At 37.8% G+C, this 25,219-nt stretch overlaps 1 protein-coding gene across 1 annotated transcript in view; it reads left to right on the top strand.

Annotated features, from left to right (window-relative positions):
• The window catches only part of SMC1B (structural maintenance of chromosomes 1B), a 38,003-nt gene extending 12,864 nt beyond the window's left edge, over positions 1–25,139 (top strand). Inside the window, exons 10-25 of the mRNA XM_075716797.1 lie at positions 1,292–1,477; positions 3,832–4,011; positions 5,036–5,182; positions 5,794–5,931; positions 6,442–6,558; positions 9,717–9,823; positions 11,529–11,670; positions 13,659–13,804; positions 15,055–15,208; positions 16,630–16,728; positions 17,620–17,776; positions 18,527–18,681; positions 21,048–21,199; positions 21,447–21,516; positions 24,651–24,761; positions 25,029–25,139. Of these exons, the coding sequence (XP_075572912.1) occupies positions 1,292–1,477; positions 3,832–4,011; positions 5,036–5,182; positions 5,794–5,931; positions 6,442–6,558; positions 9,717–9,823; positions 11,529–11,670; positions 13,659–13,804; positions 15,055–15,208; positions 16,630–16,728; positions 17,620–17,776; positions 18,527–18,681; positions 21,048–21,199; positions 21,447–21,516; positions 24,651–24,761; positions 25,029–25,139 (2,172 nt within the window). The remainder of the gene's footprint in view (positions 1–1,291; positions 1,478–3,831; positions 4,012–5,035; positions 5,183–5,793; positions 5,932–6,441; positions 6,559–9,716; positions 9,824–11,528; positions 11,671–13,658; positions 13,805–15,054; positions 15,209–16,629; positions 16,729–17,619; positions 17,777–18,526; positions 18,682–21,047; positions 21,200–21,446; positions 21,517–24,650; positions 24,762–25,028) is intronic.
• Positions 25,140–25,219: the final 80 nt, after the last annotated feature.

Here is a 25,219-nt window from a genome sequence, read left to right as displayed (position 1 = left end):
GCATTTTCATGTATTTGTCTGATCAACAAAGTGAATTTTGCAGCTGATTACAGTTTTTACAGTTTAATTTTCAAAACAACATTCCTGCATTGGTAGTTTTAATTGGCAAGATTGCTATTGTTAGAGATTCAGTTGGGCTGTCAATATTTGTTTTCACAGAAATCTGGCATTCCATCTGGACTTAAATGCCTGTGTCTGAAAGTATATAATCCTCTGTATAGTTTTGCATGTCTGAAACGCTACATGTCTGATCTGCAGATAGAAACATCCAAGTAGATGACACCATGTGAGAAAACCAGGAAACTAAATAAAGACCTTTGTGGTTTGGGTATTATCCTTGCTTCAACTGTTTTTCAGAAAAGGGAAAACATTTGTCAACAGAAGGGTAGGAAAGTTCATCATAGTAGGCCATGATTTGATCTACTGGAAATTATCTCAGTTATATCATTCATGAGACAATACTGTGAATGACCTATCACATACGACTCTTGCCAGTTGTCTTCCTGTTCTCATTTGTTTAAATTTGATAAGGATAAAACTGTAGATATGCAAGAGGAGACAAGTAGTTATATGTCAACAAGCAGAAAGATTGTTCTTGCATGAAGTCACAGGTTATAATGTTCAGAATTTGTACTAGTAGCCTTAATCATTCAGGGAAACCTCAACTGTAGCTATAATTACAGAAGTGGAAAGGAAGATCTTTAGGGAGCCTGTACAGCAGAGAACTAATTAGTTTTATCTGTGGAGGTGTTATTTCAATGTATGGCAAAACAGGCTTGATTGTTTGGACTATGCAATACAAGAAAAGCGGTTTTTATTCTTTTCATGCTACTAAAGTAAGCAGAAACTTCTTTTTTGGGTTGAAACTAGAACAGTGCCTCTCCTGCTACCATTTTCCAGTTAACAGTTCTATTTATTTTTTATTGTCATTCAAAGATCTTATTGTGTGTTAGATTCTTTCTTTCTCTCCAAAAAAGATCCTTAGCTAACTTTGCTATTGTCACTCTCTTGTGCTTCTAGAAGTGTGTGCTGGAGATTCTGAGTAAAACATTTTGATATGTAACTGTAACCTCAGGGAAAAAAAATAAATCCCTTCAGATTTTGAAAGCATACTTTGCAATTTGGATTGATGATGGCTACAGTTTCTATTCTTTCCGATGTACAGCCATTGTAAGAGATTGCAGCTGGCAGATAACAGATTTTCCTCTTACTACTTAAGTATCTTGTATGCAGAAGTATTATTTAATATCTAAAGTAACATATTAATATTTCTCTATATTTTTATCTTCAGTTTGGAAGACTGCTTGACCTGTGTCATCCTATTCATAAAAAATACCAGCTTGCTGTTACCAAGGTATTCAGCAAATACATGACTGCTATTGTTGTTGCCACTGAAAAAACAGCAAGAGATTGCATTCGGTTCCTAAAACAAGAACGAGCTGAACCTGAAACTTTTCTTGCTTTGGATTACCTTGATGTAAGTACATTTTTGTTTTTCCTGTCATCAGCAAGTTAATACACTTGTAAATCTTAATATTAGCTCGTTTAAGCTTGACTAAAATAGGCTTAAGTGTTAAGGCAAGGCACTTATGAGGTAAACTTCATGAGGTTCCTGTCAGCCCATTTCTCCAGCCTGCTGAGGTCCCTCTGGATGGCAGCATAACCATTTGGCATATGAGCCATTCCTCCCAGTTTTGTGTTTTCAGCAAAAATTGCTGAGGGTACATTCTCTCCCATCATCCAGATAATTAATGATGATGTTAAACAGGATTGGTCCCAGTATTGACATGGCTAGTTACTGGCCTCCAACTGGACTTTGTGCCACCAATCACCACCGTGTGGGCCTGTCTGTTCAGCTAGTTTTCAGTCCACCTCACTGTCTGTTCAGCCAGCCCATATTTCATCAGCTCCTCTATGAGGATCTTATGGGAGACAGTGTTGAAAGATTTACTGAAGTCTAGGTAGGCAATATCCACTGCTCTGCCCTCGTCTACCAGGCCAGTCATTTCATTGTAGAAGGCTATCAGGTTGGTCAAGCATGACCAACTTGGTGAATCCATGCTGACTACTCCTCCAAGGCTTTCCTGTCATTCATGTGCCTGGAAATGGTTTCTAGGATTAGTTGCTCCGTCACCTTCCCAGGGATCAAGGTGAGGCTGACTGTCCTGTAGTTCCTTGGGTCCTCTTTCTTGCCCTGCTCTTGTCACGCAGGAGTGACACTTGTTTTTCTCTAGTCCTTAGGCACCTCTTTCAGTTGCTGTGATTATTCAAAGATTATTGAGAGGGGCCTTGCAATGACATCAGCTAGCTCTGTCAGCACTGGTGGTTGCAGTGCATCAGGGGCCATGCATTTATGTATGTCCAGTCTGCTTAAGCATTCCCTGACCTGATCCCCTTCCATCAAGGGTATGTCTTCCTTGTTCCACACTCTTCCCCTGGTCTCTGGAACCCAGGATTCCTGGAGGCTAGTCTTGCTAGTAAAGACTGAGGTGAAGGAGGAGTTCAGTACCTCAGTCTCTTCCATATCCTGTCTCACCACATCCCCTGCCTCATTCAGCAGCAGGCCCACATTTTCCCTGGTCTTCCTTTTGTCACCTATGTACTTACAGAAGCCATTTTTTTGACGTCCCTTGCCAGATTCAATTCTAGTTGGGCTTTGGCTTTCCTAACCCCATATCTGCATGCTTGGGCAGTGCCTCTGTATTCCTCCCAGGTTACCTGTCCCTGCCTCTACCTTCTGTATGCTTCCTTTTTGTGTTTGAGTTTTGCCAGGAGCTCCTTGTTTATCCATGCAGGCCTCCTGACATTTTTGCCTGACTTCCTGCTCATTAGGATATTAGCTCTTAAGGCTGGAGGAGGTGATCCTTGAATATTAACCACCATTCTTGGGCCCCTCCACTCTGGGGCCTTATCCCATGGGACTCTGCTGAGCAGATGTTTGAAGAGGCTGAAGTCTGTTTCCTGAAGTCCAGGGTTGTGAGCTTGCCTTTTGCCCTGCTCCCTCCTCTCAGGCTCCTGAATTCTTCTCTCATGTTCACTGCAGCTGGGGCTGCCTTTGACCTTCCCATCCCCGGCAAGCCTCTCTTTGTTGGTGAGTAAGAGGTCTAGCAGAGCACTTTCCTCATTGGCTTCCCTGTCAGTTGGGTGAGGAAATTGTCATCAACGCTTTCCAGGAACTGCCTGGATTGCTTACGTCCCGCTGTGTTGTCCCTGTAGCAGATATTGGAGTGGTTCAAGTCCCCGATGAAGACCAGGGCCTGTGAATGTGATGCTGCCTTTAGCTGTCTGTAGAAGGCCTCATCTACTTGTTCTTCCTGGTCAGGTGGCTTGTAGCAGACACCTAACTACAATGTTACCTTTACCAGTTCTCTCTTCAGTCCTTACCCATGAGCTCTCAGTTGGCTCATCATCCTTCCCCAGGCAGAGCTCTGTGCATTCCAGCTGTTCTCTCACATATAGGGCAGCTCCACCTCCTTGCCTTCCCAGCCTGTCCTTCCTGAAGAGCCTCTGTCCTTCCATTGCAACACTGCAGTTGTGGGAGCCATCCCACCATGTCTCCCTGATGCCAAGAAGGTTGTAGCTCTGCAACTGCACACAGATCTTTAACTCACCTTGTTTATTCCCCATACGACATGCATTAGTGTACTTGCATTTCACGCACAGTGAAATAGGCTATACAGATTTAAGGACTACAGTATACACAGAATATGAAAACAGAGCAACTGAGACCCCCATTCTGTTGATCTGTACCTCCTGTGCCCAGACCACTCAGATTTGGGCATGCTTTGCTATTACAACATGGATTCTAAACACCGCTTATTTGCTTTACAGGTTAGACCAATCAACGAAAAGTTGAGAGAGATAAAAGGAGCTAAAATGATGGTGGATGTTGTACAAACTCCATTTGCTCCACTGAAAAAAGTGATTCAGTTTGTGAGTGGGAATGGCTTGGTCTGTGAAACAGTTAAAGAAGCAAAACAAATAGCATTTGATGGACCAGTGAGGTTAAAAGTAAGAAGCTGAATTTTGTTGCGTATGTTTTCATTGCAGTTATGTATTTGATGCCATTTAAATAATTCCTCTCTAAACGTTCCACAAAGTATTGCAGATAAACACAGAATGTTACTAGTCTGTCTAGTCTATTGCCACGTAAATAAACCGCCAGATATTTCACATGGTTATGTTTTCCTCTGGTAGTATGTTTAAGTGATTTTCTGGAAAAAGCAGGCAAATTTGAGGGTTGCTAGTGTCCAAATATGTTTCTTGGTATGGTCCTCATGATGAAAAGGAGGAGGGGGAAGGAGGGATAATCCTGCTCTTAAAACTGTCTGATTTAAAAACACAAACTTTTATCTTGCTAGCTTTTCTATGAAGAAATGCTTTCCGAAATTCTTTAAAATATCTGACAGAATCTCTTAGTTGTAGGTGTAGACTGTGTTGAGACTGGAAGCTCCTCTGTCTCTCCTGCAGTTCTTTCTTCTTATCCATATCTCTATTGCTGTAGACAGTCTGTAGAGCCCTTTTATGCACTTAGTAAACCTTTTAAAATCTTAATTAAAACAGTGTTAAATTGAAGGTGAAATCATATTTACTTGGAATAAAGTTAAGTCACAAAACCACCCATGTTCTTTACTAAAATTTACACTTTCTGTTTACAAACAAGATGATTTCCTTCACTCCATCATCACATTGCTTGGTTTGCTCTACTGAGCCAGACCTGACTTTCTAAGTTGCCAGTGTATACACAAATGTCTCTGATTAATTTCCTGAAGACCAGAAAATAATACAATTTCATTTCCTTTTCTGATCAGTTGAAATAATACCAAAATGTGACTAGTGCCAAGAAACAGCAGGCTTTTTTTGTGGCTTCGTGTATCTCATTTTAGCAGGTTTGGAACAGGAAAAAGTAATTGGAGTCCAACTAAAATGTGGTTGTTGCTTGTTTAACTACCATATCTTGGTGCACTAGTTCATGGGATATTTTGGCTGCTTTGTGTTCAGATTTATTTGGTTTTAATTTTTTTTCCCCTTCCAGACAGTGGCTCTTGATGGAACTTTATTTTTGAAATCTGGAGTGATTTCTGGAGGATCAAGTGATTTAAGATTTAAAGCTAGATGTTGGGATGATAAAGAAATTAATAAAATGAAAGAAAGAAGAGATAGCTTGATTAATGAGTTAAAGGTTGGTCTCTTAAAAAGCACTTAACTGTAAAAGGCATAAAGGAGTAAAAGTTGTGTCTAATTCGGCTATGGGAAGATGATTTTCTAAAAAGATGGTTTTCAAAACTTCTAGAAAATGCAGACAAGACATAGTAGCTGTTTATCCTCTTCTAGTTAATAGTAATCAACTGTGGGTCTCTGTCTTTAGCTGGTGGGTTGGTTTACATATCACAGAGGTAGAGAACCAGGACAGCACTGTTGATACAACTTCCTTAAAGGAAAAAAGAGCTGTGGTTCAAAGTACCTGAAGACTTTTAGTGATACATTCTGTCAACATGAAAATATTTGCACAGACCAAAACCTGTCGGTGTAAAACTATTTGTCATACCTCTAGTTATTTTGGAAGAGGGATAGAGCAGGAATTTAGGAATTTGCAAGCGTATGCTTTCTTTTGAGAAATAAATCTGTTGCAAAATTACTGTTGAATATGACCAATGGTATCGGCATTTACCTTGAATGGGGCCTATGTCAGTGAGCTTTACGTAGTGTGTAGATCTGAAAAATGAGTAATTTCCAAATAAGTTACCTTTTGTTTAAAATGTTTTTTCTCTCATCGTAATCTTATTTTTCTAGGACTTAATGAAGATCAAACGTAAGGAGACTGACTTGAAGCAGTTGCGTGCTCAATGCCACGGAATTCAGACACGACTTAAATATTCGCAGAGTGAATTAGAGCTTATTAAAAAGAAACATCTCGCTAATCTCTACACGGTATAGTACTAAGCCTTTATAGTTTTCATGTTTAATAATTGTATTTTTTTACCTAAGCTCTAATTACCAGTGAAGTAACTACTACTTCCTTACATAGTTTTGGGGTTTTTTAAATTCAGTTTAAGTTTTACATACAGCAGTTATGATGGAGGAATTAATAAAATATAAAAATCAAGATTACAAAATAATTTACATGCAGCTTTTTCTATTGTAGGTTTTAAATTTTAACTTCTAGTAAGCTTGCTTTATCATTTAGTAACCTTCAGAAGTCTGTAAGTCAAAAAGCACTTTAAATGATACTTATGTGATTTGCTTTTCTACCTGTTAACTGTGATCGTTGTAATCATTGTATGCAAATCAGCAATAATAGTGAGTAAGTGGCATTTGAGAAGAAGATATTCAATGTTTTTCATGAGAAAAATACAGTTAATCTGGAACAGAACTGTCTCAACTTCTAGAAAGTTGACCATTCTATTAAGGAAAATTACCATATTTTTCCTTTTTACATAGGAAAAATCAAAACTGGAAAGTGAACTGGTAAATATTGAGTCTCAGCATGATATGCTGAATGAAGCAGTAGCACAAAGAAAAGAAAAAATAGAAGAATTTCAGGAAAAAATCAATCAGGTAATGCCTTCTGTCATAGTGCTGTCAGCTTACGCTGTTATACTACGGAAACTTCTTTCTGTTCCTGCTGACTTAGAACTTGGACAACTTCTAACTTTGTAAACTACTTTGTCGACAAGGGTTGTTAAGTTACTCCAGCAATCTTCCCACCTTTCTTACCAAGTAACTGTGAACAGAAATGCATTTGGATGTTAGTATATATGTATCAAGCTTTGCAAATCAATTACCTTAAAATCAAAATACTGTGACTTTTATGTGCCAAACACAAACCCAACCAACCAAATCAATCTACGTCTTGGTATTAGGTGAAGCTTTGCTTAATATATACACTGTAATTTCATTTGACATAGGAGAAAAATTTTGAGTTTGAAGAAGATGGGTTGTTTTTTCCCCACCTTTTCCTGCTCTGCTAATAAATATGACTTACTCTTTGTAGTACTGAGCAGGGACAATCCGTCAAAGTTCACAGCTTTAGAACTGTCAGTGCAAACTTTCACTGTAGGTCAAATCCCAGAAAAATACTGTCTAGGTCTTTCATGACCTGAGGGTAGAATTTGATAAATCTCAGCTTGTTCTTTCTCAGACTCTAATGTCCAGGTTCTTTGTAAGAAATTGTAGTTACAGGATCTTTCCTTTTTGTGGAGAGATAAATTTACAGTCTGACTGCATGACCAGACTGTAACTGTCTTTTGGCATGAAGTCTTCCTAGCCAATGTGGATCTGTGACAGCATGTATGTACACTAAACTGTCTAGATGCACTCGCAAGATCTGCAGATCTCAGTAATCAGTGCACCCACGAGGTAGACAGTCTCTGCATGGGTGACTATCCTGAAAAATCATTCTCATTGCAGTCATAGTAGGACCCATTCAGTGTCTACATGGAAATGCTCTATCAGTATCTTTTCATTGGAAGAAGGTCCACCACTTCTGCAACCCACAGGCAGAACAGATCAGGCACGGTCATGCCATTAGGAAGAGAGCTCTGTATCAGTTTTCTAGAGCTGAGAACAGTTCTCAGTGCTGCTAGACTGCTTTGTTCTGAACCCTACAGGTGTCACGTCTAGGTGATGACCTGTTACTCCACTATATACTACAAAAGTAGATAAAGAGCAGCACAGTGTGAAGATTCCTTTCTCTTCTTGGGAAGTAGCCAATATCTGTACTTTTATTTTCTGTGCACTCCGATTACCCAGGGAGAATGGTTGAGGTGTGCATGATGACTGTCAGCAAATGACTCATTCCACTGTTTTGGGGTTTTTTTTTGTTTGTTTGGGTGGGTGTTTTTTTGGGGGAAGAGGTATTTTGGGTTTTTTGGGTTTTTTGGATGTTGTGGTTTGGGGCTTTGTTTTGGTTTTTTGGGGTTTTTTGTAAGACTGTTGTATGCCTGCATTCATTTAGAGTCCAATTCATGGAAGGTGGAGCCAGCTTATGATATAGTTGAGTCTTCTTTGCTCTCCCTCTTTTTTGAGGGGTAGCTGATGCAGAGCTTAGGGACCTTGTGCTATCCCCACCTGTCCAAGTTCATTATCTGTTACGGTTCTAAACAGCTTTTGTCATTAGAACCTGCTCCTTTCCACTTTTAATCAGCAACAGGAAAAGTTCTCTATGATACGTGATCCAACAGTTAGGTCTCCTAGCTGTTTTTTCTGTAGACTGTTCTGCCATCTCATACCTCATTTTCCCTATCATTCTCTGATCTTCAGATAGTCCGCAGAACAGTTCATACAGAGACAGCTGACAAATTCAGAAGCATGGTTATTGTGAAGAGACTGAAGGCATTTGGTGAAGTGAAATAGTAGTAAAGCCTAGTCTGGTACCGAGAGGGGTTTCATACTGTGTTCTGCTAGAGTAGACAATAACTCTGGCCTCTGTAAAATAAGCACCTCATCTGTACTTCTCTCTGGAGGCTGCCTTGTTTCAAACAAAGGAATCTGGTACAAACTATGGAAAAGTGGTGCTGCAGTTTTATGTGGAAGATTCACAGCCCTGCACCTAGATGCTTGTGTAAATGTAGATTCTTGGAGAAAGAGAGATTCCTCACCACTGTCTGGAGTTACTTGAGGTGTATAGCACATGTGTAACGTGTTCCTGGCCTCTGAACCATTCTTGTCAGTCTTTGTTCGATTAATCTATGACTGGAATTCTGCATGTAAAAAGAAGCCAAAACTGCTGCATGTTCTGTGTTTTACTTGTGGTACAGGCACAAGGGAGTGTAGATACGCGTCATCTGAGAAAGTCATTGATGTTTAGGCTGTAAGAATTCCAGATCCAGGGAACTTTTCTTTTGCTTGTAGGGGGGGGGACGGACGGACGGACGGACGGACACCAACCAACCAACCAACCAAAAAAAAACACCCCACAAATGGAGGCTGATAACCAGTTTCCGAATAGTGTTACTTGAATAGTACAACTTGATTTGATGTAGTATTTGGTTAAACAAGCCTGCATACCAAAATACTATAAACAATACTGGGTTTTGACCTGTAAAGTTCTCTTAAAATTTTGTTCAGTCCATTTGGTTTCCTTTTAAATGCTGTAGACTGTTGCTATTTCTTTGTTCAGTCCTGCTATATGCACCATACTTATTTGCCTTCTTAAATTTTTCATTAAAATTTTAGAACTGTTTTTAGCTGAAGCTTTTGTTAGTGTATATACTGTGTAATTAGGAAATGAGAGATTGTGTAGCAGGTTTTTTGCTGTGGCTTTGCTATAAATGGAATGTAGCAATTAATATTTATGGATCACTTGAAAGGATTAAAATGAAGAACTGAGCTACACCAAGAAACCTGGTGTATCTGATTAGTGTCTTGTGTACCATTCAGCTTTCTCTTCTTCAGTTGACTGGGAACCACAGACAGAACCAGGGAAGCTGGTTACACTGTGATGACTTGACTTGTCTTTGGAATGACCAGGTGCTGTCAATAAGAGCTTAGATAAGAGTTACCTGTTGCAGATGATATGCCTTGTATCTGGCATTTGTACTGTAAGTGTTACTTGAAAATGTCAAGTACAGATTACTTCTCAGTAGTTCAGTTTGCTGTTTCTTACAGTACCTTGAAAATCCAGCGTGTTGCATGAAGTGATTGTCTATGTGTTTTACTTCTGTGAGTGCCAAAATAGTATAAACATTTTTTGCTCCGTTTCTCTTTATTCAAAGGCTGAAGATGCTGTTTTCCAGGAGTTCTGTGAAGAAATTGGTATAGAAAATATTCGTGTGTATGAACAAGAACATGTGAGACAGCAAGAGGAGATTGATAAGAGAAGGTGGTATTTGTAATCAAAATGTACAAAGTAGTTTGTATTAGATTGGGCACACTCATAAATGGGTAACTCCATCACAGAAAATACCACAAAACTTAGAAGACTGTAAAAGGTTATGTTATCACTGCAAAGATGAGGTTGCACAGCCATGGTTTGGGTTTATTGGACAGTTATAATTGTTATGGTCAGTGACATTTTGCAACGAACTTGAAAGGTAAAATTAACTATCTTGGTAGCACTAGTGTAGAAAGATAAGGCAAAGAATAGTTTTCTAAAATCCACATTGAAAAACGGCTCTATCACAAATTGAGGATGACATGAAGGCTCACTCATGTATCAGAAATCTTAAAGGAGAACTGGGTGTAAGATGCAGTGATTTCGTATAGCAACATACTTTTAAGGAAAACGGGATCTTAATTTTCTCACAGGCAACCTCAGTTGGTATTCCTCTCAAACAGGCACATGTCACAGGACCACAGTTTTATATCTTAAGAGAATGTTAATATGAACTTGTGTGGTTGTACTACAGGCATTGTCAGGCAGATGATAGTTTGTGCATTTCCTGACATTATTTATAGAAAGTACACCTTTTCTACATGAGTAGTGTAATGGCTAGCATTGAACTCCATTTTCTTTTCAGCTATCTCTTCAGCTGCTAAGAGACTCACTGACTGGTTTTCAGAAACTGGTCCAACTGTAGGTTTTTGGCTAGGTCTGCAGTGAGGTAGTAGTGCAGTGCATTCAGTTTCAGTTAAAGCACCTGCTGGCTGAAGTGATTTGATCATTTATTTATGTTTGGAAGAACTAAGTCTGGGGAAGTGTAAGAAGTTAGTAACAGAACAATGAAAAGAGGAGCTTTTTGCATGGCCTTATGCTACACTGCACATACAGCCTTGGCCTTGCTTGTGCCCTAACTTGCCATCATTAGTCCTGTAAGCCTGTGCTATGGTTTCTTCTTGCCCGGGTCTAAAGAGCCTGTAGCTGGTGGTGTGCCAATCCTTTTGCCTGAACAGATGCATCACTAGGGGTAAATCATTTGCAAAGCTCAAAGCTCAGGGGCAGGCAGCAACAGCTGAGAGGAGACCTTTCTGTAGACAGCCGCTCAGTTTTACTTCAGTCCTTTCTCACAGCAGTATGTGAGGAAGTTTCTGCCGTTGTACCCCTATGAACAAATACAGGTCTCAATTGAGAGATAAGCAAGGCTGTATATGACTTAAAAAGCTCTGGTCTCATGCTTAATTGCCATCTCCCAAATGAGATATATATGTTTATCTGAATATCATAAAGAACCTGCCAGCTGACTAGAAGGCTTGCAGATGCTAAGCAGGGAGAGCAGGTATTGGATAAATAGACAACATCAGTGTAGCTTTTGCCCAGCTTGTATCTATCTGCATCATTTACAGGTACATCATTCATACTGAGATACTTGAACTTCTAGTGTCACTTTCCATTTTGAATATGGCCATACTGTATCTTAATATTGTATGTTTTGAACTACTACCACTGTATTTTTCTAACTTGCAGTATATCCACAGGATGTGGTGTAGTGGAATCAATGATCCAAGTGTATGCAAATTTTTGTGTTCGCATAGAAGATATTAAAATGCTATGTAAAGAGTCAAAGTGAAAATGTATTTTGTAATAGCTTAAAATCACAGTTAGTAGCCTGCTTTGTAAGTGTTGGTTTGAAATACTGTACTTTGACTAGACTGGAGTTTGAAAATCAGAAGACAAGACTAAACATTCAGCTGGAATATAATCGTGATCATCTGCAAAAATTAACAAATGCAGTCAGCAAGCTGAGGGAGACCATTCATAAAGATGAAGCGGAGATCATCGGGCTACAGAAGGTAACTGTAAAAAATACATATCTCTGTGACTGAGAGGAAAGAATGCATTGAATTACAAGTTTGAATAAACATAGTTGATGCTGTTGAGTAATTCTAGGGCTTAATTCAGTGTTGACTTCATAAATGTTAAAAAAAATGCAGTTGCATATTGTTGTTTTAACCTTGGAATAACCTGTCATGTTAGGGTACTTACTAATTATTAAAAATAAGCTTACTAAAAATTAAATTTGGGATTACTGTATGTACAGTGTCATATTGTGTTTATGTGAAGAGGGAGCATATGACTACGGATAAAACTAGTAGCATGTGGCTGAGATTCTTTAGAAGATTTTATGAGTAATAGTATACAGCTCTGGTGCTTTGCATCTTTAAGGTGCTTCACGGCCACTAATAGACTTAGAATTATTTTATGAAAACTAATTTAGATTTTTAGTTGAAGCAATATGTATGGATTCCTCCTTCATAGTGTTCTTTATTAATAAGTAATCTTTTGTTGTGTTAATGTTGCTTGTTAAATAAACTGTGCTTGTGGGGCACTGGAAAGTGAAGGAGAAAAGATGTGTAATAGTGTTTTGAATAAAAAACAAGTGTGAAATGTAAAACTGCCCCAAAGTGGGCAAAAGCCCCCCACATGCATCATTTTAACATTAGAATTTCTGATACTGAGGAAAAACAATAGAACCTTACTCAGTCATGCATGAAAACATATTTGTCTTTATGCCTGTGTGCGTAATTCTTCTGAAATACGACTTTGAGCAAATTCAGGTATTTTTGTCCTGGAGAAGGATTGTTTGTATTAAATTCTGAAGGTACTTTGTTCAGATGCTGCAACAGCAGTAAGTGTTGATTAGGTTGCCATAATACTAGTCTCTTAAGGACTGTGTCTTCAAGCACGTAGTGTTAGGTTTACTGTATTCTAACACCTAATTTCTAGCAATTTAGCAGTGGTATGGGTTATATAAATGTCGTGGTTTAGCCCCAGCCAGCAACTAAGCACCACGCAGCCGCTCGCTCACTCCCCCTGCCCTGATGGGATGGGAGGAGTAAGAGTGAGAAACACTCCTGGGTTGAGATAAGAACAGTTTAATAATTGAAATAAAGTACAATAGTAATGATAATAATAATGATATAATAATAACAGTAATAATAATATACAAAGCAAGTGATGCACAATGCAATTGCTCACCACCCGCCGACCAATACCCAGACAGTTCCCGAGCAGCGATCACTGCTCCCCGGCCAACCCCCCCCAGTTTATATACTGAGCATGACGTCATATGGTATGGAATAGCCCTTTGGGCAGTTTGGATCAACTATTCTGCCTATGCCCCCTCCCAGTTTCTTGTGCACCTGGCAGAGCATGGGAAGCTGAAAAGTCCTTGACTAGCATAAGCAGTACTCAGCAACAACTAAAAACATCAGTGTGTTATCAACATTCTTCTCCTACTAAATCCAAAACAGAGCACTATGCCTGCTACTAGGAAGAAAATTAACTCTATCCCAGCCGAAACCAGGACAATAAGGGAAGACTCTTCTAGAGTACCTCCACAGATTCTTTGTTCTCTGCAGATTACCTCAGGATTTTTCTTTAATGAACAGTACTTTTTAAAGGATTTCAGGTTATCTTAGGTGTTGCTAAATATGTTGTACAGCAGACAGGATCCTTCTTGCAGGGCTAAGGGACTAACTGAGGAAAAAGGAGTAGCCTACAGATCGCAGGCATCCTAGGATCCCTACCTTGTTTGATGGCTTTATAGTTTGGTTCGGTACAGTCACAGATCTGGAGCTGGCTGTGTCTGTGTGTACAAAACATCCGGATTTTCCTCTGTATAAGACAGGCTGTTTTCCCAGTGCCTTTCAGATTTTGTGCTGTAATGCATTTGAATGTATTGCAACAGGTTTAAACTTTAACTCTTTCTTTCTGTATAATAAAGTTTCCATATCAAGATTTTTGGTGAAAGGTTAAAAATGTAAATATTTCTATGCAGGATGAGGAAAAGCTTCTAAAAAAAGTGAATGAAATCGTGGAGGAGCAGAAGCATCTTAAGGATAGATTAAGTGCTCATAAATCTGAGGTTGTAAAAACCCAAAATGAAGTTGAAGAGTTGAGAAAGACATTGCTAACTCTTAATAGGTAATGACTAATTGTACTCCTGGGAAAACTATTAATGTGATAATATTTAGAAGAGTTTTAGTGATCAGATGTTTTAATTGCTCTTCTTATTTCTTCTTGTGAAAGATTTATTAGAGACATGGTAATTTGCATTTACGGTATACATTAGTTAAAAAGTATTTCTAACTCAGTATGTGGTTCCCAAAAGTAATGTGAACAAGATTATTTCATGAGAGCCATCCTATAAACCATATAGAATAACATTATCTTATTATCTGTCTAGTTTTAGGTCTTGTTGTGATTTCTGGTAAATATGTAGTGATTTCTGACAAGTATGTATTAGCTTACAACTTGATTGGGGGGACATATTAAGTTTGCTGGTAGTTTCATATTTTTGAGTTGTACAGTTGGTTCAATTGATAAGAATTTTTTTTTTTTCCTGATTTCAGTGTTCTCTTTTTCTCCAGGCCTTTCAAGTGCTGGTTGCCTTAAACTAATAGTAATTTTAGGTTGCTGTACTGTCCTTACTGTTCTTTTAAATCAGCTGATTAGGGCACTGTTTATACTTCAGTTTTCTTATGCTTGCTTATTACTGATGTGTTTAATGTCTCTTAATCAGGAGTTGTCTTTATGTTTAAAAAAAAATGACACGTTGGCACAGTATGGCTGGATAAACTTGTGGAAATACTATATAAACTCACAGATTGTATGCCTACTAATTAATTTTATAGTGTGTAATTTTAACAATATAAGACATGTCTCTGCCTCATTTAGCAACTTGATGCTATCAAGGGAATTAGTTGCAAAGAATGAAGGTGTATTTCAGGTAGAGTAATGATAAAAGATACTTGATTAAATTTTAGAAGGATCAACTCTCCATACATGTTCAGCAGAGCTGGACAGAACAGAGTTGAGTTGTAGTTAGGAAAGGTGGGTATTTGAACATGCTAAAGCATGAACTTGGCAATATGCTGAAACTGTGTCCGTACTACTAGCATTTACCTTGTGGCATAGTTAAGAGTTAATACAGAACAGCAGAGTGTTAGCTTGCGTGCTAGAATAGCATGTGGTTCCCAGCTCCCTCTTGAATAATCTGGGAGAATGAAGGGGATGGAAGAAGTTAAGTACCATTTTCCTTTATGTTTGATGGGGATTACAGAGGAGAAAGCCCTCTTTGTGCTTGGTAACTGTTTTTCATGCTGTATGGCTGTGGATGTTATTGGCAGCGATGCTTCTGCTCTTTAGTTGTTTTGTGCCTTTTGTGTATGTAGGGAAGCTACAAAATTGCAAAAGGAAGCTACAGCTATAGAAACCTCTCTGGAAGATAAAAGATTAAGACGACATAATATGCTTCTTGAATGCAAGGTGCAGGACTTGAAAATAAAGCTCCTGTCTGGATCACTGGATGACATCAGTGAAGTAGAGGTACTTAAAATGTTTACAGAAGATAGATATCATGGAGGAGCAATTATTCAGTCTTGAATTTAAAGATATTTATTTTTTCCTTACAGGACTGTTTGTCTTGCATAGTAATGTTATGATAAATACATTGTTTTCATGTGATCAGGCCTCATCCATTCAAGAGAAGGATTTTCATTTTTGTAGACAGAAATATTGTTTGCAGCTATTTTTGCTTGTGCTTGAAATGTATTCCTGTGAAATATGTAAAATCGCTGTGGTACAAGAAAATTGGTATGAAGGAGTATTCTAGATACACATATGTAAGAGGACACACAGGGGTCAATTCAGAAATGTAAATAAATATGGCATGTATATGGATTGAGATAATATTTGGTTAATCATCCATAATATAAATGCTGTCTAAAATCATCCTTTTGTCTTCAGTAGACGTAGATATTCACAGAAATCAGGGATAGACTAAAACAGAAATACTCCTGATATCAGAGGATTGACCTTCATTATTTTTCTCAGTCTACCCTCTTTTTTCAGCATACCTTTTGTGAGGGAAATTAAACTTTCTCCACTGTCACAAAAGAAAAGAGCTATGGGTTTTGAAGGACTTGTGACAAGTCTGTGAACTTGGAAGGAGTCTTGCTGAACCCATTCCTTAAAAAAAGTACTTTTGCTGGAGGGATAGGTATGAATGAGTGAGTCAGAAGACAAAAAGAAGGCAGTGAGGTGGGCAGTCTTTGAAGGGAGAGGACATGAACTGCTAATCATCAGAGTACGTAGGCAGATCAGCTCTTGCTGTTTATGAATAAGGAAGAGATGAAAGAGGTGCGCAGTAGAATAACTACTTAGATTCCTAATTAATATCACTGAGAAGACCAGTAAGAGTTGGTTCTGAGAAAGAATCTTGGTGGGAAAGGGACTGATAACGACGTGCAGCATGTGTTTCATTCAGGTGAAAGTAGCTGTTTGAAATCCAGGCTTACAGTGTCAAGCAGATACATACAGAATTGAAGCTACTCGTTTCTTCTGAGGCCACCTGAATGGAAGAAATGCCTCGACTTAACACACTTCCGAGCCTTTCCTTGAAAGGGGATTGAATTATCATGGGAACGTAAATCGTTCCAATCAGGAGATTTACAGTATGCACATTGTTGTAAATATATTAGAAATAAATTACTGCTGCTTTCATCTTAGCTTCAAACTGAAATTAGCAGATGTTTTCATCTTCATTTAAAAGGTGTATGTTTTAATTAGACTCAAAAGATCTTAACTAACTGTTAACTCCATTTTGGCTAGGGGAGAGGCTATGGAATAAGTTTATCTCATACCATGCTACCACTGTCTGCTCATTTTGTATCCTTTTAATGTATTGTTTTAACAGTCTAAAAGTTAACTGTCGTATTTCTGAACTGGAATGTCCTTTGTATTTATAGCTAGGAACTGAAACAGAAGGCACTCAGACTACATCAAGTATCTATGAAAGGGAAGAGGCAATTCAGATAGACTACAGCGGCCTAGCAGAAGACCTGAAGGTAATCTTTTTTGCTTGACATTATTAGAGATTGAGTTTTTTATTTTATTTAAAATATTTTGTTTGTTGAAATTATTTATTCTTCACCCTGGTCTTCAAATGAAACTCACTAAAAACTCTGTTAAGCTGAAGTGCATGTATGTGTGAGTTTTGGTTTGCAATCATATGTACCACTAATGTATAGGATTTCTGGATAGGTCACATTTCCCATATAACTAAACTTAATTTAAAGCTTACCTAAACCATAAAAATAGAATGGAGAAATAGTAAATGTAACTCTGATTTTTCCTTTAGAGTTCCAACACTATAGGTTATGACTCAAAACTCTAGAAACAATGATTGGCTGCCACGGTGGTTGTACCACCTTCTCTCTGTAGTATTTTCAGAGACTGAGACTTACCATACGTCCCTCTGTAACAGTCCATTAGGTCATGTTTTCTCAGGAGTTCTTTGTAAATTTTTGTTTTTCCTTTTTAATCATAAGGAAAATGATTAAATGTCAGAGGCTAGGTACAGAGCAAGGGATGAATCTGTCATCACTGGAACTTGTCTCGAAGAATTAATCGAGAACCTGTCTTCAGAGGTTTTCTTTACAAATCAAGTAGTGAAGCCAGCTAATCCTCATCCTGTGCTGTATTTTAACCCAGACTTCTAGGCTGAAGAGAATTTGTTGTCTGTTTTTAAAGGTCCTGTGGAACAGTGCTTAGGACCTAGTAAATTTATTCTGAGAACTAAGACTGAGTGGAGTTTTTTGTTTTGTTGTGTTTCCAGTTAAAGCTATTAGATGAGTGGAGTACTTCTTCCAGAAACCATGAGTGCTTGCCGTATATGTTGAAATGTCTTGGCCTAAAAGCAAATTTTATTCATCTAGTATTTTTATTTTTTTCTTTAGGACCTAGAGTCTGATAAAGATATAGAGGATCATCTGAACCAGATGCAGCAGGAAATAAAATCTAAAGAGACTACTTTAATGAAGACAGCTGCTCCAAACCTGAGAGCAGTAGAGAAATTACAGATAGCCCGGGACAAGTTCCAAGAGTCAACAGACGGTAACACTGAGTCTTCCATATTAATCTCTTTTGTGACTGAGAGAGTTTTCACCCTAATTGAAGTTCCTCTTTCTGGGGTTGGTCCTGCTGGCTTTGCTTCTTTCAGATGTTAAGATACTTTTTGTGCTCAAGTGTTTATCCTCAGTTGTCTTTTTAATTATATGTAAACAATTTATTAACATATACTTTCCTCTGCAGTAGTTTATTGAAATACAGTTTGAATGATTGGAAAGATACTTTGTTGGCCAAATGACACCATAAAGTATTTTTACTTGTTTTCTAAAAATTACTGACTTTAATCATGAAATTCTTTATATTTTTCTTAAATAATTGAAGGCACATATATGTGTTGTCCAGAACATTACTGCAAAATTATTGGTATCCTCAAAGAGCATTGCAGACATTAACATATTAAGAAAACCAAGGAGTTCTGAAGCTGTAACAGGTAAATGCTGGTGCTGCTTAAGGCTACCCATCTTACAGAAGGAATTAGGAGAAGAATTCTGTTCATTGCTCCAGGCAAATATGGCATAGAGCAGACTGAATACATCCCAACTATTCAGTTTTTGGGGCCTCCATTTGAAATCTGGAAGGAAACTCATAATATTGGTACGCTCCTTGTATGTGCATTAAAACCTTTTTCTGCAATAAATATTTTCCTTGATGCTTGTTATGGTACACAACATATATTTGTTCTGTGTATTTGCTTAGAGGCTTATTATGGAGTAATTTCAGTAATTCTTTTCATAGCTTTTGAGACCAGCAGAAAGGAGGCCAGAACATGCAAGCAAGAATTTGAACAGGTGAAAAAAAGGAGATACGAGCTTTTTAGCCGGTGCTTTGAGCATGCCTCCGTAGCTATTGATCAGATCTACAAGAAACTTTGCAGAAACAGTAGTGCTCAGGTGTGTCATGTTCTTAGGTGCTTAGCTTAAAAGGCCTACTTGATGCTTTGTTATCTAGAATAAGAGAACTTAGTAGTACTTCTAGTTTCCAAAGACAGTTTCAGTCCTGAAGAAGAAAATGACACAAATAATAAAGACTTCAGAATTTTAGGGTCAGAGGAGGAATAGGTAATATGCCAAAGCATGCTTGACTTTAGACAGAGAGATGTGATCTAAAGTGTTAACAAAATTGGGAACTACTTAGTTTGGGTTAGTTTTACTCTTTGTATTTAGCAGATTTGTAAATTATCATGACACAAATGTGAAATGTATTAGAGTACTTCATTCAAAACTAACATTGGTTTACAGATCCAGTGATACCAATAAGTAATTAAAAATACTTAATTGTTAGTGTGGATAAAACTAAAAATCATAAATCACTATGTCAGTGCTAGTGTTTTGTATGAGGCTTTGAAGCTCTGTATACCCCACTTAAATAAATATTTTGAAAAGATAGACTTAATATGTTTGCAACTTTTAAGAAACCTGTAGAAAAGTTGTCACAGTTGTATTAATCTTTGCTAGTGTTCCAGTATTAATGCCAAAAGTCAAGAGGAAACTCCCAAATGCTTTTGTTACATCAGATTTTGTAGATGGTTGAATGTTTGAAGGGCTCAGGCTTGAACTCTCCTATGTCTTAAACTAAAGATTTTTGTTTTCCCTCAGGGTCAGATACTCAGTGAACACCTTAAAGATCTTTAAATATATCCTTTCCGCTTCTAGGTTGGACAGGATAATAAAGCATTTCTTTCTTCGTGATTACTGGGCACATACCTTCTCCCCTAGACTAAACATCAGGCAGGTCTTGACTTTGCATCACTCTGAAACAACCAGTATTTTCCAGATGTATTGCCAAAAATAATGAGTTACGTGCTTGCTTTCTGAGGTTTGTGACGCTGTGCCTTGATGCGAGCCCTAGTGGTAACCTGGTCAAGAGATTGTCCTGTGATTAGCTGGGAAGCTAAAACTGCCTACTAGGCGCTAACATAGCGGCTGAAGGAAGCTGGTCTAATTGCATTGGAAGAGAAATGATTGCTCTGTGTGTGGCGATTGCTCGGGTTAGCCAAGGCAAGGGTTAGCTCTGAGTTTTGCCATCAGAGGAGGTGGCCTAGGTTGCAGTTTGAACAGATGTTTTTTAAGCAACCTTAACAATTTTTAACATGACAGTTTCTTAATATTAAAATTAATATTTCTTAATATTATTATATTAATAACATTTATTAATAATGCTTTACTATCCAGTCCAAAAAAGAGAAGCTTTGCTAGATTGAGTTAGTTTAACTTCCAGAGATTCTGGACTCAGAACATTCCTGCACTGAATATATTGCTCATTTCATCAGCACACTTTAGAAGTTAAAAGTACTTTAAAAGAAACTACTGCCTAAGAAATTGTACGTACAGATTCACTGCTGGGTTCACCGCCAGTTTTCTTCCATTCTTCTTCTGTGGAGAGAGGAATGTTGTTCCTTTCATACCTTGATGTACCCTAGTAAGCTACAAGATGATTTTTACTAACAGTGTCCATACATCTGAAAACTTCATCTTGCATATATCTCGCGTAGATATATGCAGTGGCATAGAACTGGGAGTTGCATTGCAAGGTATTTACAATGACATATTTACAGCCTGAAGAACACTGTAATAACAATGATGGGCATTCTCTCAGCAGAGAACAAGAGGAAAATATGCGTACCTCCAACAAAACATAGATACTGCAAGCACTATATCTTATAGCCAGGACTGTTTACCACAGAAATTACTTTAAATCAAAGTACATGTAGTGTTTTGTTTTGTTTTTCCTTCACTGCATCTATGATCCAAGAGGAGCCATTTGAAATGAGTGTCAACTATGGAAATTTTGCTTTTATCTTTTTATATTAAAATCTTTCTCCAGCTCAAAGCTAGATTTTGTAGAACTAACCTTTCACAAAAAGGTGTAATTTTGAAAGTATGTTTACTTCCAGACAAAAAAAGAAAACTGCTTTTGACATCTAAAATTTTAATAATTAAAAAAAAAATCAAAGCAATTACATAAAAGGGATAAAATCATGTTTATTTAGTAGTTGAAAATTTGTATAACAAGTATGTGGAGCCATTTCCAAAATGGTTTAGTTAATTAGCCTCCTAGCTCATGGTTCGTTAACAGAGGCATATTCACTGGGAAATTTTATAGTGCTGCTCTTCAGTATAGGTGAACAGGTGTTTCCTGCAAATGAAGCTAACTTACCAGTTTCAACACTAGCTCAGTCAGTATTTAAAGCTAAAAAATACCCATCCTAATAATTTTATAAATGTCACTATTAATAATTAAATGTATGCGTTTCTAGGCATTCCTTAGTCCTGAAAATCCTGAGGAGCCTTATCTGGAAGGCATTGGCTTTAACTGCGTGGCTCCGGGAAAACGCTTTATGCCAATGGACAGTTTGTCAGGAGGTGAAAAATCTGTGGCAGCTCTGGCTCTTGTGTTTGCTATACACAGGTAAAAGAAATACTATGGTATTATCCAAGTATGTGGCTGAGTAAGTGGCAGAAAGATAGTGTTACACTTACAAACATGTTAAAAAAATCTGCTAATAGAGCATTCAAACACTACTAAAGTCCTTATTCTTTACCTGTCATTACTTCTTACAAAAATTTTGTGATAGAGTAAGTGAATCTCTAGAGTAATTAGAATGTTTATTAACATTTTTGCATCTAAATGCAAAATACTGTCTTGTCTTCTACAGTTTTCGGCCAGCACCTTTTTTTATTTTAGATGAGATAGATGCTGCCCTGGATAACACAAACATTGATAAAGTAAGTTGGTCCCTTTTGTCTTACCCTTTTATCGACAATATAACGATATCTTTTGTAGAAGGATGGCTACTTTTCATTACAGGTGGTTGGGTTAAAGAGATTGATTACACTGTCTTAACCTGTTTTAAAATATGTTGGGTTTAGGACTGAAATAATGGTTGTATGAGATGTTAGACTAGGGCTAGGTTTAAATTCATAAATTTAAGTGTGTTTTAATCAGTCCTCAAACTGTGAAGTTGAGAAAAATAGGTCAGGAGTGTGAAAGTATGCCACATGACCATATGTGGTACAATCTGACACGAAGGTCACTTGTGAATTGCTGGTTGGGTTGGTTTGGTTGGAATTTTTATGGCCTTTGAGTTCCCTTACCTCTAAGAAGCAGAAAGGAGTATATCTGGATGTTGGAAATCAAGTAGTTCTGTCACTGGAGTATTTATTTTATAGAATTGGCCTACTAAATATTTTTACATTAACACCAATTAAGGGCTATCACTCCCACTATTTTAGTCACATGAATTCTTGCTTGATTAAAATAGCTTCCTGTCCTCCTCTCAATGTCTCTTTCCCTTTTTGCTAATAACTATTCACTGTAACAAAAACTTACGATAGAACACAAACAGTAAAGATTGCCAACTGTAGATGTCAGCCTCTGGGAGGAGGAGACTCAATACAAGGAGATTGCCTGTAGGAGAGGAATCAAAAAGAGATGTCTTATATCCCAAGGCATGTTTAAGGAACATGTGTGTGGACTCAAAGGTATCATGGCTGATGACTTAGTGTTACACAGGCTGCCTCCAAGTTTTCCTTTACTGTCTTTCTTGTCTGCTATTACACTATTTAATGCTAAATTTCACATTTTTGCCTTTCCTCAAAGCTGCAGTGTATTAGGTGATTAGTACTTCCTATCTCTGCAGACTTCTGCGATGGTCTTTCAGATACGAATGTAAAATTCTCCATGCTTATGTCTGGAGCTGGGCAGGGGTCCCAGATCATGCCTTACAAAATTTCAGGTCATTACCTGGATGACTTCAGTTTATCCACATAAGTTCCTGTTGCAGTTATAGATGCACCAGCCATCAATTACGTACACATTCCATGAAGTTCATGATTTCCAGTATGTTATCAACTTTCCATAGAGACTACAAATGCTGCATAAGTGCAGCTGATGAGGGACACAAAGAGGCACTTTGCTGCAGTTTGCCTTTCTGAGTAGGCTCATTCTGACACATCTGGCAGAAGGGATGTCCGCTTTATACCTAAGAATATGCTAAGCACCATTCTTCTTCAGAACACTATAAACAAAGAATAGCTGATTTTTTCTTTCATGCAGCTGGGTTTCTCAATTCAAACATTTCAAATCTTCTTTACTTTTCTTCAGATAAAAATCACATTCATAGCCCACAAAAGACAGTCATGTTAGCAGTTGTTAGGCACATGGTTACTAGGCTTACAACCTTCAATTGGTAGTATTTTTACAGTTTGGAAGTATCACATTTCATTTGACACATCAGCAACAATAATGTATGTTTTTAAGGTGTATATTTAAGAAAACAAAGAACATTAATCCAGAAAGTTCAAGTATTGCAAATTCTGCTCTAATGTATATTTATAAAAATAACATCCATAAATACCACTTCATGGCCAAAGAGCTATTAAATGTGGATTATATTACACATTGGTGTTAACCCTGAAATTGCCTTAGCAGTCTACATTAAGCCTTTGGTTGAGTCCTTGGGGCTCATCTAATCTGACTGGGAAGCATGCTGAATTCCTGCTTTGAAGTTGAATTGGGCTTCGACCTGTTTTGTAACCTTCACGGCTAGAGATGCCCGGCTCCCCTCAGGCAGGGGCATGCCAGCTGCATAGCCCCTGTCCAGAACATCCCCTTTGGCTTACTGCCCTTCCGCAGTCCTTCTCCTGCCTGCTGCGGCCGTAACAAGACGCAGCGTGGAGGGCTTGAGGCAGGATTACTGAACGGGCTGCTCTTTTCACCTGAGCAGCACGAAGCAGGCAGCCTGTGATACAGGCAGTGATGTATCATACGCTTAGAGAGCAGCTGCCCATGTCATGCAGGAGGAGGGTGACAAAATAGTGGTTTCCTAGAAAATTCCTTCAGTTGGCTTCAACATCTATCTAGGTGTTGTTATAAGGAGAGTTAGGTTATTCTTTAAGCGTACGTGAAAAGTGTCTTAAACTGCAGAATGAGCAAAAGCAAAATTGCAGCAATCTGCAAGTATAATTCACTTAATATTTCCCTACTCCCAGCGTCTTTCATATCCCTTTCCTTACCTGTAAGATGCCGTTGTTAGTGGAAAGCACCAAAAATTTCAGACAGAGGAATTTAAATATTGCAAGTGAGCAACAGTGGTATGTAGAAAATTGTATGTTGCTAGTACTCGCTGGTATCCAGGTTTTATGCTTAGAACTAAGTCTTTTTCTTTCTATTCTTTCAGTTTAAGGACTTACTAAAGCAGATACCCAATAATCTACTTGTAGTTATACTGTAAAATGAATATGAATTATGTAACTCACTAAAGGCAGTTCTTCCATTAAAAAAATTACTTCAGTATCACATAGCTATAACTGTGCAGACAAAAGTCTAATTAAAAATGTACTGGTTTTCCTTTTTTCAGCATTGAATTTATATTGTGGGATACTGCCTGCTCAGTCACCAACTCATAACTTAGTATTTGTACTGCTATTTTGCAGCTCATTGAAAAAAATTTTTGCTGTCTGCAGCAAACTAATACATGTTTAAGATCTTAGTATACAGCCAGTAACAAACCTTTCATGCTTTTTTCCCTTATTCAGGAATTTCCACCTTCCTTTGTAATTACATTAAGTAAAATATTTTTAATTGGCACTGGCCTTTTTCCATAGCTGTATTCGTTGGAGTGAATGATTAATTTCTTACGCATTTTCAAAAAGCAGCGAGTCTGAGAGGTTGTCTTCAGAACATGCAAAGTATCTGTCTTAAGACCAGTTTATTTCTCATTTTGTCCTGCTTATTTCATAACTGAATTACTGAATTCTGCAGCTAAAGTAGTTCAGTTCTTTCCTTGTCACTCCCTGATTAGAGCATGGTTTAAGTCTGCCAGAACTAACTTACTGAAATATTTGGCTTCTTTCCAAAGGTATCAAGTTTCATTAGAGAACAGGCACATGAACAGATTCAAATGATAGTTATTTCTCTAAAGGAAGAGTTTTATTCCAAAGCAGACGCATTGATTGGAGTGTGTCCAGAGGTAACAATTAATTATTACCAAATTTTATTAAATAATACGTGCTGGGTTTTGTGGAAGTACTGATTTACACCTTAAGAGTTACTACAGTGAATCATGCACATAATTGCATTGCTGGATTTGAACTACTTTGTGTTCAGAAATAAGTGCAGGTACTGGCTCAATGAAGAGACAGTTTTGGTAACTCAAACTCATTATTGTATCTCGTAGTCATTTACTTACTTCAGGTAACAGAAATGTTTTAAATTGTATGATCCTTCCTCTTCTCAGCACGATGACTTTATGTTCAGTCGAGTACTGACTTTGGATCTTACCGAGTATCCAGACATCGATGACCAGGAAAGAACAGAGAAGCACAAACGCAGTTCGGTTTTGGAATAAAGCGTGGATGATTTCAGGGCCAGGTGACAACAGCAAGAACTGTGTTTACAGCTGACTGTTACAAATCTGAGTTTGAATGT

Source organism: Pelecanus crispus, chromosome 1 (genome assembly GCF_030463565.1).
Source record: "Pelecanus crispus isolate bPelCri1 chromosome 1, bPelCri1.pri, whole genome shotgun sequence".
NCBI classification, from domain to species: Eukaryota; Metazoa; Chordata; class Aves; order Pelecaniformes; family Pelecanidae; genus Pelecanus; species Pelecanus crispus.
The sequence above is the reverse complement of the archived record's forward strand: the minus strand, read 5'-3'. Positions and strand labels throughout refer to the sequence as shown.